This window comes from Suncus etruscus, chromosome 3, assembly GCF_024139225.1.
Source record: "Suncus etruscus isolate mSunEtr1 chromosome 3, mSunEtr1.pri.cur, whole genome shotgun sequence".
Taxonomy (NCBI): domain Eukaryota; kingdom Metazoa; phylum Chordata; class Mammalia; order Eulipotyphla; family Soricidae; genus Suncus; species Suncus etruscus.
The window spans coordinates 12,046,787-12,067,250 of NC_064850.1; the positions used below are offsets into that span (position 1 = coordinate 12,046,787).

General features: G+C 40.6%; 2 protein-coding genes across 2 annotated transcripts in view; one reads left to right on the forward strand and one right to left on the reverse strand.

The window, feature by feature from the left end:
• Positions 1-2,188, reverse strand: part of ZFYVE26 (zinc finger FYVE-type containing 26) — an 88,860-nt gene extending 86,672 nt beyond the window's left edge. The window contains exons 1-2 of the mRNA XM_049770531.1: positions 2,161-2,188; positions 1,416-1,700 (exon numbers count right to left, since the gene is read on the reverse strand). Coding sequence (XP_049626488.1) covers positions 1,416-1,609 — 194 coding nt within the window. The 5' untranslated portion in view covers positions 1,610-1,700; positions 2,161-2,188. The remainder of the gene's footprint in view (positions 1-1,415; positions 1,701-2,160) is intronic.
• A 7,114-nt stretch (positions 2,189-9,302) lies between these two features.
• Positions 9,303-20,464, forward strand: part of RAD51B (RAD51 paralog B) — a 632,113-nt gene continuing 620,951 nt past the window's right edge. The window contains exons 1-3 of the mRNA XM_049770452.1: positions 9,303-9,409; positions 10,639-10,752; positions 11,449-11,562. Coding sequence (XP_049626409.1) covers positions 9,326-9,409; positions 10,639-10,752; positions 11,449-11,562 — 312 coding nt within the window. The 5' untranslated portion in view covers positions 9,303-9,325. The remainder of the gene's footprint in view (positions 9,410-10,638; positions 10,753-11,448; positions 11,563-20,464) is intronic.

Sequence of the window (20,464 nt, forward strand, 5' to 3'; positions counted from 1 at the left end):
AGTCTCAAAAACCAAAAAATTAAAAAAAAATAGGGTTACAGGTATTTGTCCTACCTCTGTACTTCTGCTCTGGCCTGCTAGAACCAAACTAAGGAAAAAAGATAAAGAAAAGAATGATAGCACTCTATATGTGCTAGTATAGTATATAAACAGTATATGTAACTGCTAGAGTAAGAAAAATGAAGGGATCAAGTGAGCAGTATACTTTAATTTCTTAATAATAGCACTGACAGGAAAACCTTAATAAAAATTTAAGTAGAGAACAGTTGTCAGGGGATAAGAAAGAATAAAACAAAAGAATTAGCTTCAGTGAAAAAATATTATTTTGTGATTACGTAATAATTTTGTATCATAATTATGTGGTAGTTTCATGAATCTGTATGTGGATTAAATTGTAAAATCTGTATATACAAAAATAAATGCAGACTTTAAAAACCTACAGCTAAAACTAAAATCTACTACCTAAATAGTAAAGTATCACAGGTTCAGTATTATATTATGGGCACATGATATCTCACAATGGGCAATCTGAGAAAAGGGGTACTCTGTGTATTATGGTATACTTTTTTGGGGAGTGTGAGTTACATCCAGCAGTGCTTAGAGGCTATTATCAACTTGCTCCCAGTGGTGCTGGGGAACATGTGGTGCTAGGATCAAATTGGAATCAGCTACATGCTTACACCTTCTCTGGGGGATTTTGGCAATGTCCAGAGGTGCTCAAGGCTTACTCCTGACAGGGCTCAGGAATTGAATCCAGGTGAGACATGTATCAAGGCAAGCACATTACCTGCTGTACTGATGCTCTGGTCCCCATTTCTTGTCCCTCTTATTGTCCTACAATTACTCCAAAATGAAGTTTTCAGGGATTTAACATCCTCTAGTCTTTGTTAAAGACGCAATCATATGTTTAGTTTCATAAGCAAGAAAGGATATATATATTTTTTGAGACAAAGAAATAGCTCTTCAGGGGCCGGAGAGATAGCATGGAGGTAAGGCGTTTGCCTTTCATGCAGAAGGTCATCGGTTCAAATCCCGGCGTCCCATATGGTCCCCCGTGCCTGCCAGGAGCAATTTCTGAGCATGAAGCCAGGAGTAACCCCTGAGCACTGCCGGGAGTGACCCAAAAACCACAAAAAAAAAAAAAAAAAAAAAAGAAATAGCTCTTCAATAGTTTGTTTCATCAATCACTTTAATATAGAAATGGTTTCAGACATACTTTGAAGGTTAGACTTAAAATGCAGCTCTGGATAATAATCTAATATTGATTGATTAATTAATAAACAATATCAATAGAGACAACACAGGGCAAGTAAAAACCTAATTCTACAAATTATTCAGAATATATAAAAGAGTAGAACCCAGACATTGAAAGTAATCTGTTGTGCGACTGCCGGACAGAAAGAGAAATCCCTTACCTCAGCTCATTTGGACACACCACCAGAGCCAGCAGCAGGTCCTCCACCTTCTTTGGGATATTCCCATGTGCCTCCTGTAGTTGTGGAACGCATGCCTGCGCCAAATCCCAGTCTCCTCTACGCAGACACTCACAGAAAAATTCAAATAGTTGCTGCTGGGAAGCAGTTTCTTCTTTTCCAAAAGGATGATTCATATTTTTTTCCCCAGCACAAAAGTGCAGGGATAATAGGAAGAGATGAATTAAATAGAACACTTTCTCAATGGTGTCATTTGTGTAGTACCTCCTAGAAAACAAAAACAAAAACAAACAGAAGCAGCTCTATTTAGACAAATGAGCCAACTAAAAAAAAAGCCAGATTGGGCAAAGAGAACTTCCTTTTCTCAGTGATCATAATAAAATCTGATTTGACAAGTATTGCTGTCTCTGTGAGAACTTCCACATTACCCTCAAGAGAAATCTCTGCCAGTACCCAATATGTCCTATTCCTATCCATGATCTCATTAGTTCGGATCAGGGACCCCAAATTCTACTTCCTTCACCTCTTCTAAACTTTAAGACTCCAAATCACCAGGTGGTCTCCTTTCAAGGATCAGAAAGTCAGCAGACACCTTCCTAGGCAAAGCCTTGTCTTAAAGATCAAGAATCAGAAGTGAGCAGACGGATCAGTGTCACCACCGCAAGGCGATGAGACTGAGGGTGCGGGGGCACCAGGCCTTGGGGGGCACCCCAGGCTTTCCACTCACCTGCTCTGGGCGCCCCAAGGAAGAGGGTTTCCAGCGCGGCCATATTTGAGGCCCTGTCAGGTGACAGATCCCATTTGCGTGGAGCCAGGGAAAGAGGGCGTGGCTACAGAGAACGGAGATTCCTATTGGCTAGCTGGAGAGAAAAATGCAAATACGGCGCCATGTTTGTTTGGGGCATATGAGGCCATTTTCTTAGCCTGGCGACAGCTAGGGGTAGTAGCCAGGGAGCTGGGGAAAGGATCAGGATTCTCAAATCCACTCAACATCATCAGCTCAGAATTAGATGGCAAGAGAAGCTAATTTCTTTGAATGTTCCACCTCCCCCTTTTCTTTTTACCCTGTAGCATTTATATATTTATATTTATTATATTTATGTTTGTTTATTTGTTGGTTTATTTTATTTTGTTATCCTGTAGTACTTAAAATCAATGGCTTACTAGGTGTCAAGTATTGACTGCTTTGCCACACACAGGAAAACCCAGAGCAAGGAGGATGGATCTTCTATTACTTCTTGTTTGTATGCTTGTTTTTTTTTTTGTTTTTGTTTCTGTTGTTTTTTTTTTTTTTTTTTGTGGCCACACTAGGTAGTGCTCAAGGGTTACTCCTGGCAGTGTGGAAGGCTCCACCTTCCCCTCAATAAGGGAATCATATTAGGTACCCAGGATTGGATCTGGGTTGCCAAGTGCAAAGCAAGCAGGGACCCTACCTTCTGTACTATCTCTGTGACTCCTGAATTCCTGTTTCCCGCTGCTAAACTCCTTTAACTTATTTGCCTATTTTACCAACAGCCAGCAATTAGACGGTAAGAAAAGTTCTACTTAGAAATCAAATAAGTAGGGGCCAGGAAGGTGGCGCTAGAGGTAAGTTGTCTGCCTTGCAAGCGCTAGCGTAGGACGGACCGCGATTCGACCACCCACCCCCCCCCCCCCGCGTTCCATATGGTCCCCTCAAGCCAGGGGCGATTTCTGAGCGCATAGCCAGGAGTAACCCCTGAGTGTCAAACGGGTGTGGCCCAAAAACCAAAATCAAAAAAAAAAATCAAATAAGTATTTCATAAGTACTGAATTTAAGGTAAGTTCCTTAGCTGCTTTTCTTCTTTCTTTCTTTCTTTCTTTCTTTCTTTCTTTCTTTCTTTCTTTCTTTCTTTCTTTCTTTCTTTCTTTCTCTCTCTCTCTCTCTCTCTCTCTCTCTCTCTCTCTCTCTCTTTCTTTCTTTCTTTCTTTCTTTCTTTCTTTCTTTCTTTCTTTCTTTCTTTCTTTCTTTCTTTCTTCTTTCTTTCTTTCTTTCTTTCTTTCTTTCTTTCTTCTTTCTTTTTTTGATTTTTGGGCCACACCCGGCGGTGCTCAGGGCTTACTGCTGGCTGTCTGCTCAGAAATAGCTCCTGGCAGGCACGGGGGACCATGTGGGAACACCGGGATTCGAGCCAACCACCTTTGGTCCTGGATCGGCTGCTTGCAAGGCAAACACCGCTGTGCTATCTCTCCGGGCCCCCTTAGCTGTTTTTCTATATCTCCAGCTCCTTAAAGTAACAGTTTAAAGATTAGGTTTCTTCAGCAACCAATTTTCTGTTTGTTATTCTTTGCACTCTCGCTATTGCTGACTCTCATGTTTCCCCATCATGTGCTTCCAATGTGAGCAATTGTATTTAGAATAGGTCAAAGTATCATCACCAAGAGACTTTGAAAAAAGGCAAATCAAAACGAACAAAATGTACTCATCAAAAAGCTTTTCTATAAGTGGGTCCTCATGGGTTCCTAGAAAACCAACAGGTTCCTAGAAAACCAACATAATTCTCTGGATTAATGAGGATTCTTGGTGATTAGGGGTCGTTTTGGAGAGAGAGAGAGATAGCTATGGTGTACATGCTTCACATGCTGGAGGTAGCAAGAAAGGATCTGGGAGTGGCCCTCAAATAAAAAACAACAGGCATCTAAGAAATTGCTCAATGCAGTAAGTACCTGTTTTGCTTGCAGGAGACCAGGTTTGATCTGTGATGCTGCATGGTCCCTGAGCAATCATCATGACCCAAACAACTCAGAAACCAGATGGGATGCTGGGGATCGAATGGTTTGTGTGTAAGGCAAGTTCCCTAAGGGCTTGTATTATCCTAAGGGTTTACTTTATTTCTTTGACTGTGAACTACATTTCTCATCCTTAAATAAGAATGTTAAAGTTTAGTGATTAAAAGGAATGACAAGGGAAAATTTCAGATGTTTCTCCTGTTTTAAAAATTAAAATGTATTTTATGGGCTGTGATTTACAATACTGTCATTGATAAGGTTTCATACAGTGTCCCTTATACCTTATTCTGCACCAGACTGTCCCTTTTCTGTCCAGAATGTCCTCTCTCACAGCTCAGTTCTGCATACCAGGTCCCAGATTCTAGTTCAAGTAAGTTTCTCTTACTTCTTCATAGAACTCTTATGATATTACTCCAGAACATCAGAAGTAAGTTTCTCTTACTTCTTCATAGAACTCTTATGATATTACTCCAGAACATCAGAAGTAAGTTTCTCTTACTTCTTCATAGAACTCTTATGATATTACTCCAGAACATCAGACTTTATTTTCTGTGTGTGTGTGTGTGTGTGTGTGTGTGTGTGTGTGTGTGTGTGTGTGTGAAAAACCATGAGGTAGCCTGGATAGAATCTGGGACTAAAGTGCTTCAGACCTTGGAACTCCGTGGAATCGCCATAGAATTTTGGGGGGCATGAATGTCGGGGAATGTTAGGGACATATATATCTTGCATTTCTCAAGAAAACTCTTGATGTTTAGGTGTTTAGGTGGTGTTTAGGGAAGTATGTAGTATGCAGTTCCTGAGATGCATTGAGAGCTGGTCTCTAAATTACTCCTGACCTCTGCCCCATCTCTGGGCCATCAGCTGACATTTCCCGTTACCTGGAAACCCTCCTGCTGGGCCAAAGGCCAAAATGACTGGCAAAAAAAGAAAAAGAAAAAGAAAAAAAAGTGAACTACAATTCCCAGAAGACAGCGGAGTCCACGTAGGTTTGTCCCCATCTCTAATTGGACAATCATGCAGACGACGGACCAATCAGCGCCTCGATTGTTGCTTTGCATGGCTTCCCGCGGGGAACTGTGCAAGGGGCGGGGCTACTTTGAAAGTTGGATGCTGCAGTTTCAAAGTTGGATCCCGTGCTGCAAAGTCTCATGTAGGCGGCCAGTTGTGGGGGAGTAAAGGGGGTACGCTCACTATTTTCTGGTCGTTCCCAGGGTCTTTGGGCTTTGGTAATCTGGGGGGCATGGTGAGTCTGGGTTGCAGGGAACACCCCTTAAAAATCTGGGGTTCTCTGGCTAGCTACCATTGCAGGGCCTGTGCAGGAGGAGGGCTCACTGCATATTTTTGGGGGTGATGCTTTCTCCTCTTCATGGCCATCTTCCCACTTGGGGGCATCCTGGAGAACTAAGAAATATCAGCTATTATTGTTATTTCACAGTTTTGTTTTGTTTTTTTGACTCACTCTGACTTGGAATCTTCTCAGAAGGGCTTCTCTAGGGCTGAATTTTTCTTGCATATGCTTGCACAGAAGGATGAGCAGTTTCTAGAGTCAGAAATAAAAAAGCCAAACTACCACGTTTATAGGATTATTGGACAATGTGTATAGGATTGGAGAACACCAGAGAGGAAGAGAGTGGTGTGACTGAAGGCTTTGTAGAGGGAGGAAGAAAGTATGGTACTAGGGTGATTCTTACCCTCTCATCCATCCTCCCTACTTGCCCCTCAAACAGGTCTTTTTTTTTTTTTTTTTTTTTTTTTTTTTTTGGTTTTTGGGCCACACCCGTTTGACGCTCAGGGGTTACTCCTGGCTATGTGCTCAGAAATCGCCCCTGGCTTGGGGGGACCATATGGGACGCCGGGGGATCGAACCGCGGTCCTTCCTTGGCTAGCGCTTGCAAGGCAGACACCTTACCTCCAGCGCCACCTACCCGGCCCCTCCCCTCAAACAGGTCTTGGGGGAAGCAGCAAATGCTGTTGTGTTGCATGAATTCATGGTTAGCCAGGTACCATCCACATTTCTACCCATTCTATGAAGTAGAAGTTGGACTCAGTTTTGCTCTACAGGGTGATTTGCAGGAGAGAAGGGAATTGAGAGGTGAATTCCTTTCACCAGGAAGGCAGGGATTGGGGTTCTAATCTTTGCTTCCATGGATGAGTGGGGGGGGGCAATTTATATAGTCTTTGGGTCCATCTGAGCAAGTGTGGAATTTATCCTCTGATCTAATGGTTCCTAGGGAGGTTTTCAAGAAAGCAGACAGGATTCAACAATGTTAAAGGAAGTTAATTCTGGTGGCAGGATCCTGGCACTGATCTCTCTTTAGCAGGCCACTTGGATGCTTCTTTCTTTTTTACTTTCATAGCACCGTGATAATCCTTATTGCACATGCTGCCATTATTTGTATATAAACCTCATCTTTTTACTGGGTGTCCTAAAGAGGAGCGAATGTGCTGTAGTTGTACACTAGAACTCAGTGTGTGGGTACAGAGGGGTCACCAGAGACTGGAAATTCTCTGGGCAAGTGATAGGAGTGGCCCCGAAGGCTGAGAGCAGACTTGATTGTCAAAGACCTGTAAGTTCAGGCTTTACTGTTTTCTTCCCTCCCTCCCTCCCTCCCTCCCTCCCTCCCTCCCTCCCTCCCTCCCTCCCTCCTTCCTTCCTTCCTTCCTTCCTTCCTTCCTTCCTTCCTTCCTTCCTTCCTTCCTTCCTTCCTTCCTTCCTTCCTTCCTTCCCCACCAATGTTCAAGGCTTACTCTTGGCTCTGTACTCTGGAATCACTTCTGATGGAATCAGGGGACCATATGGGATGCTGGGGGGTTGGCTGCATGCAAGGCAAATGCCCTATCCTCTGTACTATATCTTGGGACCTGCTCTCCATTTTTTTTGTGGGCCACACCCAGTGATGCTCAGGGGTTACTTCTGGCTATGCACTCAGAAATCACTCCTGGCTTGGGGGACCATATGGGATGCTGGGGGATTCACGTGATCCGTCCTAGGTTAGTGCATGCAAGGCAAATGCCCTACCACTTGTGCCATCGCTCTGCTCCCCCCCATTCTCCTTTTTGATGAACTTCATCAGTGTAAGCAGTGCCATTGTTTACTACCAGTTGGTCTGTATATATATATATATATATATATATATATATATATATATATATATATATATATATATATATATATATATAAAAGCAGGAATATATCAGATGCCACTAGCTGAATAGTCCAAAAAAAAGTCACTACAGACAAATCCCAAAAAAAGGGTAAAGATAAAAATTAAAAAAAATTTTTTTTGAAACCACACCTAGCCGTGCTCAGGGCTTACTCCTGATTCTGTGCTCAGGGATCATTCCTGGTGGGACTTAGGGGAACATAAACTCCAGGGTTGACCAAGGTGTCTTCCCTGTTGTATTATCACTCCAGCCCAAGGTAAAAAAAAAATTAATCGACATCATTTAGATCTTAATAGAAATTTGAATGATGGTGACATAAGCATACTCTGACATGTTATATATACATATTATCTGGATTTTGGGCCACATCCAGCTGTGCTGGAGGATCAGGTGTTGCTTGTGGCAGTGCTGAGAGCCTATATGGGGTCCAATTGCAGTGTCCTGCCTTGCAAAGCATGCCCTGCCTGATCTAGTCCTTTGAGAATTCTCCCAGGCCCATAATGATTCCTTTCTCTGCTCTCTCCTGAATTAATGTTGCCTTCTCTGTAAGTCCTATGGCTTCTCTTTTGCATGCATTATTAAGGGAATCACAGGGATTCTCTCTAGTACTCTGAAGATAAATATTTCATAAGCTTCATGAAGTTTTAGTGAGATTCAGCAGCAATAATATTTAATTGCATGTGGACATGTGAATAACTAGTATAATAAAAATAATTTCATTGAAATGAAATTTTATTATTCAGAAGTTTTGTCTGATTCATAGAAAAGGAAAAAGTAGTGTGTTAATTGTATGGCTTTGTACAGTATAACAGTTTGTATGGCATAATAGACTCTGGGTTTAACTTCTTTACCTTTTCTGGGTTAATTTCACTTTCTTGTTTGTTTATGGGCCACCTCCGATGATGCTCAGGGGTTAGTCCTTGTTCTGCACTCAGAAATTACTTACTCATGGTGGACTTTGGGAACTATATGAGATGCCAGGGATAGAACTCGGAATACTCCAACTTCATGCAAGGCAAGAGCCTTACCTGCTGTACTATCTCTGGCCATGAGTTGACTTCTTAACCTTTTAACCATTTACCTTTTCAGATGACAAGCTATAACCTTTCATATAAAATTGGCCAATAACCAATCTTTCTTATAGGGTTGTTAAAGTTATAAAATATAATGTATGTAAAGCTTTAGAACAGTACCCAGCATGTAATAGGCAGTTAATCAATTTGTAATTACAGTGAAATAAAGGCTTATTAGGAATGGTGTTTGGAAATATGCCTTGATTGCTGTTTACTCAGCAATCTAAGTAAAGCTTATAAATCCATTCATTTTTTTAATTTGTTTTTTTTTTTTTGGGCCACACCTGGCAGTTCTCAGGGGTCACTCCTGGTTCTGTGCTCAGGAATCATTCTTGGTGGGGTCGAGTGTCCATATGGATGCTGGAGAACAAACTCTGCAAGGCAAACACCCTCTGTGCTAACACTCCAGCCCCTCCATTAATAACTTTAATGTGTCAGATTGAAGTGATAGTACAGAGGGTAGGGTGCTTGCCTCATATGTAATCAATGGGTTTGATTCTCTGTACCATAAGTGATGCCCCAAGATCCACCATTCTGAGTGTAGAGTCTGAAGTAAGCTCAAACACTGCTAGTATGACCCCAAAACGAACAACAAAAATTTGTTACGGTGCAAATGTGAACTGTTAGTATGGTCTTATAACATACGTCAAATAATTGTCTAAGGTGCACATTCATTCAGGTCTCACCTTATATTTCTGTGTGTCTGTTTGATAGTTGCTCCTCTAACTGAAATGCTTAGAAAGATTCTACTGCCCTCTTAATTTTGTCGGTAAAATTATATTTCATTTTGCACATGGGAAAACATGACAGATATTTTGTGTACGCTTTTTGAACAACCCATTTGCTTATTATTGCTTATGCTATTTTTTTTTTACAAGGATTTGTTGTTTTGCTGCATCTGGAGACATGGGAAGCAAGAAATTAAGACGAGTGGGTTTGTCACAAGAGATGTGTGATCGCCTAAGCAGACATCAGATTGTTACCTGCCAGGTAAAAGGTTATTTAGTGTTTTTCTAGGAAAAGCTCTACTTAATTAAAATCAAGATACAATGTAATAAAATCTTAAAATTAATAATTCTCTGCATACCTTAGTAATTTAAGTAGCTAATCATTGAAATAAATACACAAACTTAATTTTATTTAAAAAAAAATGACAGGGCTGGGGAGATAGCTCCAAGGGTTGGAGAACATTCTGTATATAGCGGAGATCCGGATTCCCTCCCAGGCATTCTATAATCCATTAGGCACCATAGGGAGTAGCTTCCAAGCACCACATGGGGCTTATTTTCTCCCCTGCAGTGTGGGGTATGGCTCCCAAACCGAAACAGTACAAAGATGAATGATGGTGTCTTTTCATAGAATGATTTATTTTTTTTCTCGGTATAGGGTGGTCTTTCCATATTGTGGAACATGTGGTGGCAAGGTTTGGAACCTTAGTCTCTTACATGCAAATCATATGCTCCAGCCCTTTAAGCTATACCCTTTGCTTACCATAGACTGATTCTTTTTTTGGGGGGGGGGTTTCCACACCTGTAATTCCCAGGACTTAATCCAGGTATTGTACTCAGGGGTTATTCCTGGTGAATTTGAGGGACCATATGGAGTGACAGAAATCAAATCTTGTTTGCTGTGTGTAAGGCAAATGCCCTATTTTATGTACTATCACTCCAGCCCCCATAGACTAATTTTATATAACAAATGTACTTAGGTTGCAGTACCAAATGTGATTTCATTTAACCAAATTCAGTATTTTTGCATTTCCGGGGAAGAGCATTCTCACAGTATAAGGTAAAGTGCATTTGTGATGTTTATTTGGAATTCAAGAGAAGTTGGATATGCACTCAGAAACCGCTCCTGGCTTGGGGTACCATATGGGATACTGGGGGATCAAGCTGCGGTCCTTCTAGGTTAGTGTGTGCAAGGCAAACGCCCTACTGCTTGTGTCACTGTGCCCTGTGCCCAGACTCTTTCCGGTATTAGCATAATTATCACAGACACATGGGGTCAGCCGCTGCTCTGGGGTGTTATAGATGTAAGACAATTAATTGCACAGTTGTCCTTTCTCTATCAGCTAAGACATTTTTAGGTGAAAATGTACAAGCTTTTGCTCTATAATAAATTTTACTGTTATCTATACATGCACAGTATTATTTTTCTCTTCAACTTCAGTATCTTTGTTGCACATATATACTCACAATGTTCTCTTTACTTCTCTTTAGGACTTTCTTTGTCTTTCACCTCTGGAACTTATGAAGATGGTTGGCCTTAGTTATCAAGGTGCCCGTGAACTTCTACATGTAGTTAGCAGGGCCTGTGCCCCACGTATGAAAACGGTACATGTGTATTTTTCACTATGATTTGGTTATAATTTTATTTTGAAGTGCTTGTCACATTTAAGACCTTTTTCCTTTTCTGGGACATGACCAAAGGAAGTATAGAGATGTATACCTCAAAAATATTGATTCTCTCTTGGCCAGAGTAAAGCATAGCAGGTAGGGTATCTTCCTTACATGCAGCTAGCTGATCCAAGTTCAATCACCGGCATCCTATATGGTCCTGGGAGCCTGCTAGGAGTAATTTTTCAGAACAGAGCCAGAAGTAACACCAGAGCACCACTGGGTATGACCCCAAAACAAGAACAAATTGATTCTTACATCCAGGTTAGACCTTTAATGAGAATGTATGTAAAAATTTTGCCACTTTTGGCTCATTGGTGATGTTAATTTTTTAATCATGAGAATGTAGCTGACCATGATAAGGTCATGAAAAATAAAGGTAATCTTTATTTTTGTTGTTGTTTGGGTAGAATTTGTGAACCTCTTGGATAAACTCTAATATATTCTTAATTTTAAGAGTGTCTTTATTGCCATAATTTAGCACAGTCTTATGGCACACAAGTGAACAATTGCTGACAAATAAGATGGAAAGGATGGATGGGTTCCACAACTGAACTTGGAGGTCTGGTGGTGTTGGTCTATGTTTTTGAATAGATTTGGAGGTTGGAAAGAAACAATCTTTTTCTTGTTTAGGCTTATGAGCTAAAGACACAGAGCTCTGCTCTCTCACCTGCATTCTTACCGACAACTCTTTCTGCTTTGGATGAAGCCCTGCATGGTGGTGTGGCTTGTGGATCCCTCACGGAGGTAAAGAGAAACTTTTCCAAATCTTATTTGCTGACTTCTTGCCAGGGGAAAGTGTAGGTAAAAACCATTACCTCGGGGCCAGAGTGATAGCACAGCAGTAGGGGTTTGTTTGCCTTGCACGTGGCCGAAATGGGATGGACTGGGGTTCAATCCCTGGTATTCCATATGGTCCCCTGAGCCTGCCAGGAGCAATTTCTGAGCACAAAGCCAGGAGTAACCCTTGAGCACCACCAGGTGTGGCCCAAAAACCAAAACCCAAAAACAACAACAAAAAAAAACCCTCAATAAAAAAAAACAAACAAGAGGAAGTTATTAGCACTGTTGGACTGCTGGGGCAAAAAAAATTCTCTCCTCAAAAAAAAAAAAATGTTATAATTACTTAGTATTTTCGAAAGCCCAAATTTGAAGCTTTTTTTTTTTTTTTTTTTTTTTTTTTTGTGGTTTTTGGGTCACACCCGGCAGTGCTCAGGGGTTATTTCTGGCTCCAGGCTCAGAAATTGCTCCTGGCAGGCACAGAGGACCATATGGGGCGCCGGGATTCGAACCGATGACCTCCTGCATGAAAGGCAAACGCCTTACCTCCATGCTATCTCTCCGGCCCCAAATTTGAAGCTTTTTAAATTACAATAGTAAAGTGAAATATTTTCACTTTCTATTGCAGATAAAATTTAGTTCTAGGGAAGTAATAAGTTTTTGTATTAGCAGATGTTGTATAGCAAATTATGCAAAACTGATTGTCTTATAATAATAAACACTTGCTTTTTCTGTTGCTTTGGGAGTGTTTTAGTTTGTTGATATTGGCCAGGGATGTAGGATAGGAAGCCTGGGGGGCCCATGGGCCTGTTCCCGGGGGAGTCTCTTCCGTGACTGACAGTTGGGCATGTTGTTGGCAGGCAGTCATAGTGGTCCCAGACAGGCACTTCACAGACTTCTTGGGTCTTTTCACTGCACGCAGGCTGAGTGATCCTAAAGAAGGCGAGCTGGAAGTGACAATGCCTTTGATGATTTGGCTTTAGAAGTTGGACACCATTTACTTCTGCCAATTGTTTTTCTTCAAAGTGAATCATTTGGGCCCAGAATGTAGCTTGGCAGTAGAGCACTTGCCTTGCTGTATGAGGAAGCCCTGGATTTAATCTGAGACACTGAAAAAAAAAAAAAAAAAGAAGTGAGTCATTAAATTCAGTTCATGTTTAAGGAAAGGGAAGGGAGACTAAAGACTGAAAGAAATATTAAGAATTTATGAGCATTTAAAAACCATTACACTTCTTTTTTTATTTTATTTTTTTTTATTTGGGTCACACCCGGCAGCGCTCAGGGGTTCCTCCTGGCTCTACACTCAGAAATTGCTCCTGGCAGGCTCAGGGGACCATATGGGATGCTGGAATTCAAACCACCGTCTTTCTGCATGAAAGGCAAATGCCCTACCTCCATACTATCTTTCTGGCCTCTAGACTCATCAATTTTCTTCTGAGATTTCTTCTATATTTACCAATATTCTTTCTCTTCCATCCTTTGTCTCTCTCTCTCTCTCTTTATTTGACTTCCTTACCAATGTTAGTTTGCATTTTGTCTTCAAAATTGGATTCTATACTGGTTCTCCACCTATTAGGATTTGCTAGTGTGTTCTTTAGCTCTTCCAATTCCATTTATATGGACTCTCATTCTCTGAAAAAGTTCTTCTTTGAGTTAGTTGAATGTATAGTCTTTTTTTTTTTTTAAAGTTTTTTGCCTATACCCTGTGGTACCCAGGGGTTACTCCTGGCTCTGAGCACAGAAATCGCAGGCTTAGGGGACCTTATGGGATGCAGGGAATCGAACCCAGGTTTGTCCTGGGTTCACTGCGTGCAGGACAGAAGCCCTACTCACTGTGCTATTATTGCTCTGATTCAATTTCTAGTCTATTAATTGCTTGATTTTCTGGCCAGTGTTTCCTTAATTTTTGTTGCCTATATAGTCAGTGTTGACTTTCTGTCCTCATGACATAAAGTTTTTGATGGGAGTGCATATTTGCTTAGGTTTCTGTCCCTATCTTCATCTGTTCTTAGTTTCCTTATTTTCTTAGTTCTTTAGTTTCCCCATTGATTATTGAGTTTTGTGGGTGTCAACGATTCCAACTTACTTGAAAACTGATCTCTAGAGTTGCTTGTGCCAGATGGCTATTAATAATACATCTGCTGTTCAGAATTTCCTTACCATGTAGTGCTATTTGAGTATGTCCAGAAAATCATTCATTAGCTACTCTGTTGGGCTAACTGAGATTTAAGGCTGTCTACTGTTTAAGAAACAGGACTGTCATATCCCACCTGTCCCTGACATGAGACATGTATATTGTGATGCTGTCTCACAATCAGTTAGCATCACTATTTTTGTTTTGGAATATAATGGAACCAATCCCTGGCCTAGGGCAAGATACCAAAGTATAGGACAGTGTGTATGTGTGTGTGTGTGTGTGTGTGTGTGTGTGTGTGTGTGTGTGTGTCTTAGCACTGCATTTTCATTATGTTGGGATCTCAAGGTGACTTTAACTTGGATTGCACCTCACAAGTACCTTTTGGCCTCCAGGCTCTGTTTTTCTGAAGGACAGTGCAGGGAGATGAATTCAGCATGGATCTCATGAGAGATGCGAGACCAGTTTTAACCAGCCAGCTCACCATACTGTTTTTCTGGCTCTAAGTTTACCAATATTTTTTTGAGGGGCTTCTTGCCTGAGAAAATGTTTAAAAATATTTATTTTCCTTTTGAATTGTTGGGTCATACCGTGCAGAGTTCAGGGACTTTCCTGATTCAGTGCTTAGGAGTGATTTCTGACAACTGGAGAGATAGTACAGAGATTAAGGCAGTTGACTTTCATGTGACCAACTCTGACTTAACCTCCCCCCCAACCCCCCTTACTACATAAGGTCCCCTGAGAGTCATAAATTAAACTGTAAATTTCTTCCTTGAAGATAAGAAACCTATTTTAGACACTATAGTTAATTTTATTTCATGTTATCTAAGAAAGATTTTAAGATGTGTATGTGTTATTCCAATTAAATGCTTATTAGATGGCAAATTAACAGTACACGATTAAACAATATTTTTTTTATTTTGTTTTTGGGTCACACCCGGCAATGCTCAGGGGTGACTCTTGGCTCTGTGCTCATCAGTAATTTCTGGCATTGCTTGGGGACCATATGGGATGCTGGGGATTGAACCCAGGTCATCGGGTGCAAGGCAAACAATCTACCACTGTGCTATTGCTCCTGCCCCATTGAAATTTTTTTGAACCTGCTGTTACATAATATTGCCACTAGATGGTGGCAGAATTATATGTTACTTTTGCTTAAATAGGTTTATAGTAGCAAGTGATACACAATTACTAGTTATTTAATAGTAATAGCATAGTAGTAATTAACCAAATAAGGCATACATATGGTAGGCATATGAGAAGTTGTTCTTCCTCTTTCTTTATTGGATAAATTACAATCAAAATCATGGTGAGGGCAGGGACATCGTTGAAAGGGTGGAACGTATGTCTTACATGTACAGGGCCCCACGTTCAGTCCCCTGTGAGCTACACTAGGTGTAGTGCTGGTGGTATAAAAAACAATACTGGGGTGGTACTGCTGGCCTGAACAGCATCAAGTCACAGTACAAAGAGTCACCCTGAGGGCCTTGAACAAACTGGAAGACCCTTACCAAAAAGGAAAATGAAAACCAAAAATTCCCCCCACCATGGGATATTGCCTTACTCTGATTAGAGTGGTATTCATTATAAAAGCTCATAAACAGTGCCAAAGAGATTGTACAGGGTTTAAGGGACTTGACTTGTAAATGGCTGACCCCAATTCCTCAAGCACTGCTTGAGCACAAAGCCAAAAAATATTCCCCAAGTATCATCAGTTGTGGCCCTAAAATAAAGAAATAAAAGTCAGTAAGCACTAAGCTTATTAAAAGTTAATAAACATTAAGCATGGGTGAGAATATGAAGCCTTTTTTACACTGTTGTTAGCAATGTAAAAAGATGAACTAGGGACTGGAGAGATGGTGTGGAGGTAGGGCATTTGCCTTGCATGCAGAAGGATGGTGGTTCGAATCCTGGCATCCCATATGGTCCCCCGAGCCTTCCAGGAGTGATTTATGAGTGTAGAGCCAGGAGTGACCCCGAGTGCTGCCGGTGTGAGCCCCCCCACAAAAAAAGATGAGCTACTATAAAACAGTATTGGGGTTCCTAATAGGACTACCATATGGCTCAGCAATCCACCTCTGGATATTTAACCAAAGACAGTAAAAACATTAACTTGCAAAGCTATATCCACCACAGCATTATTAAAACATAGCTAAGACCAGGGAACAACAAAAGTGCACATTGATAAGTGAGTGGATAAAGAACATGTGGTATGTGTCTGTACATTATATATACTGTTAATTATAAAAAGGTGAAATAGTGCTATTTGGGGCATTATGGGTAGAACTTAAAGAGTTTATGTTAAGTAAAATAAGTCAGAGACAAAGATGAAACTGTATGATTTTTCTCAGGGGAAGATAAAGAATCAAAGAAAACCAACAACACAAAACAGAGTCTTGGGTTCTGATAGCAAAATAGTAATTATATCTACTGGGCAGAGAATGGAAGGGGGTAAGAGGAACAGGTTGAAGGGATTTATGGGGTGGTGGAGATGGAAGCTTAGCCTTTGGTGGTGGGCATGGTAAATACAGTTATATATACGGTGAAGTATGAAGTTGAACACCTAAAACTTACACATTTGTTACCTCAACAAAATGATGAAACAAATTGATAAGTAGCACAGAATTGAACTGAAGAAAGGTTAATCAACAACTACTTTATTTTTTCTGGCTTTTGGGCCAAAACCTGTGGTGCTCAGTGTTACTTCTGGCTCTACACTCAGAAGTCACTCCTGACTGGCTTAGCGGATCATATGGGATACTGGGGATCGAATCTGGGTCGGCTGCATGTGAGGCAAACACCCTACCCACTGTGCTATCACTCCAGGCCTTATTTTTTAAGTTTTAGAATAATTGTTGTTGTTGTTGTTGTTTTGGACCACACCTGGTGGTGCTCAGGGCTTATTCTCCTTCAGTTGAGGGATGACTTCCATCCTGAATTTCTCCCATTAATGTACCTCTCTCACGGAGTTTGCTAGGCCTGTAGTTAGCAGCATTTTAATTAGTTTTAACCTACGGAAGTTTGAGACTGTAAGTAGATACTGTTTGTAGTTGCTAAGTTTGTGGTCATCTGTTAACACAGTAACTGGATTGTAGTACAGTTATGAATCAAAGTATCTGATAATTTGCCTTGTCCAGTACTTGGTAATGCCTAAAATGCAAAGTAGGACACTAGATATAAGGTGCGAATTAGATTTGAGGAAGTAGAGAGTTAGTGTAATCCAGTTGAATAAAATTCAACCAATTTTGGAGAGGACAGAGTAAAACTGAGTCCAAACATTCTACTCTCATTTTTTATAACTTATTTTTTGATTTTAATATCACAATTCTCTATTTACTTATCATTAGTTTTTTTCTCTGTTGTTTGTTTTGGTACTATACCTTGTTGTGCTTAGGGCTACTCCTGTGGGTTCTTGGGAGGGTCATATATGCCATATTTGGGAAAAGAACCAGGGTCAGCTACAGGTATGGCCAGTGCCTTAACCCTGGGTAGTATTTATTTTTGTGAACTTCACTGACTGTATGTTTGATTTTAGCAGAAAAATTAAAGTGGAGCCAGGGTAGAACTACTCAGACCAGAATAGAAGCAGCAGAGGAGGAAAAAAGAAAGACTGATTTTGCAGAGTTCCTAGTGAGAGTGACTGTATATGTAAAATTATTCCATTAACTAATATTCATTCCATTACTATATGTAATCTTAAAGGATATTGATGGTGACATTGGCAGTAAACATTTTTGAAATGTAATCTTTTGTATTGGTCATGGGGCCACACTTGGCTGTGTTCAGGGATGAATCCTGGCTCTTCACTTAAGAATTACTCCTGGAGGTACTTGAAAAACCATATGGGTTGCCAGGGTTTGAGGATCGAACCCGGAGTCAACTTTGTACAAAGCAATACCCACTGGACTGTTGCTCCAGCTCCTTAAATTAAATTTTACAAGTTACGTTACATGGAGATTAAGCTATGTGAAGGCTGCCTTCTCATTTGAAATACACACATCAGATCATTGTTTCTCAGAACTTTCAGTATTTCTCTCAGGAGCCTTTATATCTATCTATCTATCTATCTATCTATCTATCTATCTATCTATCTATCTATCTATCTATCTATCTATCTATCTATCTATCTTTGTATGTATGTATGTATCTATGTAGCTATGTATGTATGTATGTATCTGTCTGTCTGTCTGTCTGTCTGTCTATCTCCCTCTGAGATTCTCTTGTATATCCTTCTGGGTAGAATATCTATGTCTTATATATAAACATTAAAATTCCCTTTAACTTCCATCAAAACCAAGATTCAGTCATAGGGACGTTATCACCCCTGCTGAAATGCATGATCAAGAGAATTAATGCTCCTAGGCAAAATTAAGGTTGTACTTAAGGGGATCATTTTTTTTTTAAAGGTATCTTTATTATATTATGAAGAGATTACAGAACTCAGGAAGTGGTTTAGGGAACTGGAGAGCTAGTTCCTCAGGCTGAGTGTATGCTTTGCATGTGGGAGGCTCAGGTTTGATTCCTGGCACAACATGGTCCCCCAGGCACCTCCGGGAGCAAACCCCAAGCCCAAGCACAGAACCGGGAGTAGCCTCTGAGCATTGCCAGGTGTGGTCTAAAAAAACCGCCCACCCACTCACCCACACATAACACAAGAAGTGGTTCAAATGATTGTCAACAAAGAGTTGTGCCATCCGCATATCTTAATTCAAGACTTCCTCTGCAAGAGTAAGTCTGTGAAGTACAGCCAAATCTTTGTAGCACTTGAGGTTCTATCAGATTCTTGATCAAAATCTTGACAAGCAAAGGGGCATCTTATTTTTCTTTCTTCTTTTTTTTTTTTTTTTGCCATTTTTGTGTTTTGCTTATGAACACAGGAGAAACTGATATCCTCCTCGAGGGGGGCCACTTTACTTAGGGGGTGACTGTCCAACCATTTCCTGAAGGGAGAGTCCTATGTTCATTCCTATCCTCATTTTTTATTCTTTCTCAGAACAGTTAAATATTACAGGTCTTCCCCCATTCCTGTTGCCCTCCTTCATCAGTAGGGTGAGCTGCAACAAGAACCCAGGGGGTAATGAAGCAGGATTGAAAATTCAAATACAGATCTGGACTGGAAAAGTAAAAGAAATATGTAAACTGTGCTGTAGAAGGCAGAAATGCTTTGCTGACCAGTTGTGGTGGCTTCCTCAACAGACACCCAGCAGACACCTATTTTTCTTGCTTGTGGGTTTGTAGATGGGCCGGGTGGGTCTCATCTCCTTCAGCTATAGTCACCTTTAGATTGCTCCATGGCCAGGAGCCTAGCAAAACTAAGGAGAGATTTTCTCTTGTTTATTAATATCTTTATTTAAGCACAACATTTACAAGCATGTTTGTAGTTGGGTTTCAGTCATAAAAAAGTACACCTCCCTTCTCCAGTGCAACCTTCCCATCACCAATGCCCCCAATTTCCTCCTCATCCACCCCCTGCCTGTACTTGAGACAGGCATTCTACTTCTCTCACTCACTCCATTGTCATGATAGTTGTCGGTGTAGTTATTTCTCTAATGACCTCACGACTCTTTGTGGTAAGCTTCATATCATGCACTGGTCCTTCTAAACCTCATCTCTATTGTCTCTGAGTATTATTACCATATTATCTTTTTTATTCTTAAATCCACAGATGAGTAAGACTATTCTGTATCTTTCTCCTTCTGACTCATTTTACTCAGCATAATAGTTTTCATGTCCATCCATGAATAGGAAAAAAATTCATGACTTTATTCTTCCTGACAGCTGCATAGTATTTCATTGTGTATATGTACCACAGTTTCTTTAGCCACTCATCTGTTGTCGGACATCTGGATTGTTTCCGATTTCTAGTTATTGTAAACAGAGCTGCAATGAACATAATAGGTATGCAGAGGACATTTTTATATTGTGTTTTTCTGTTCCTAGGATATATCCCTATAAGTGGTATAGCTGGATCATATAGAGATCAATTTCCAGTCTTTTGAGGAATCTCCATATTGTTTTCCATAAGGGCTGGACTAGATGACATTCCCACCAGCAGTGAAATAGAGTTCCTTTCTCTCCACACTCCACCAGCACTGGTTGTTCTTGTTCTTTGTGATGTGTGCCAGTCTCTATGGTGTGAGATGGTACCTCATTGTTGTTTTGATTTGCATCTCCCTGATGATTAGTGATGCAGAGCATTTTTTCATGTGCCTTTTAGCCATCTGTATTTCTTCTTTAAGGAAGTGTCTGTCCATTCCTTTTCCCATTTTTTGATGGGGTTAGATGTTTTTTCTTGTTAAGTTCTGTCAGTACCTTGTATATCTTAGATATTAGCCCCTTATCTGATAGGTATTGGGTGAACAGTTTCTCCCATACAAAAGGTGGCCTTCATAACCTAGTCACTGTTTCCTTTGAGGTGCAGAAGCTTCTCAGTTTAATATAATCCCATTTGCTTACTTCTGCTTCCACTTTTGGGACAGTGGTGATTCCTTAAGGAGAGATTCTTAATTTCTTTTTAATGTATGCGGGTAGTTTGGGCCACATCCAATGCGTTCAGGATTACTCCTGGCAAAGTTCTGGGAATCATATTTTATGCTGAGGATCAAACCTGGGCATGGCAAGTGCTCTACCCGCTATACTACCTCTCTACGCACAAAGTGTTATTGTTTTTAATAATAACAATGGTCTTTTCTGGGAGAGACTCATCTAGCAGAGTTCTGGGAATGTTCCCAGCTC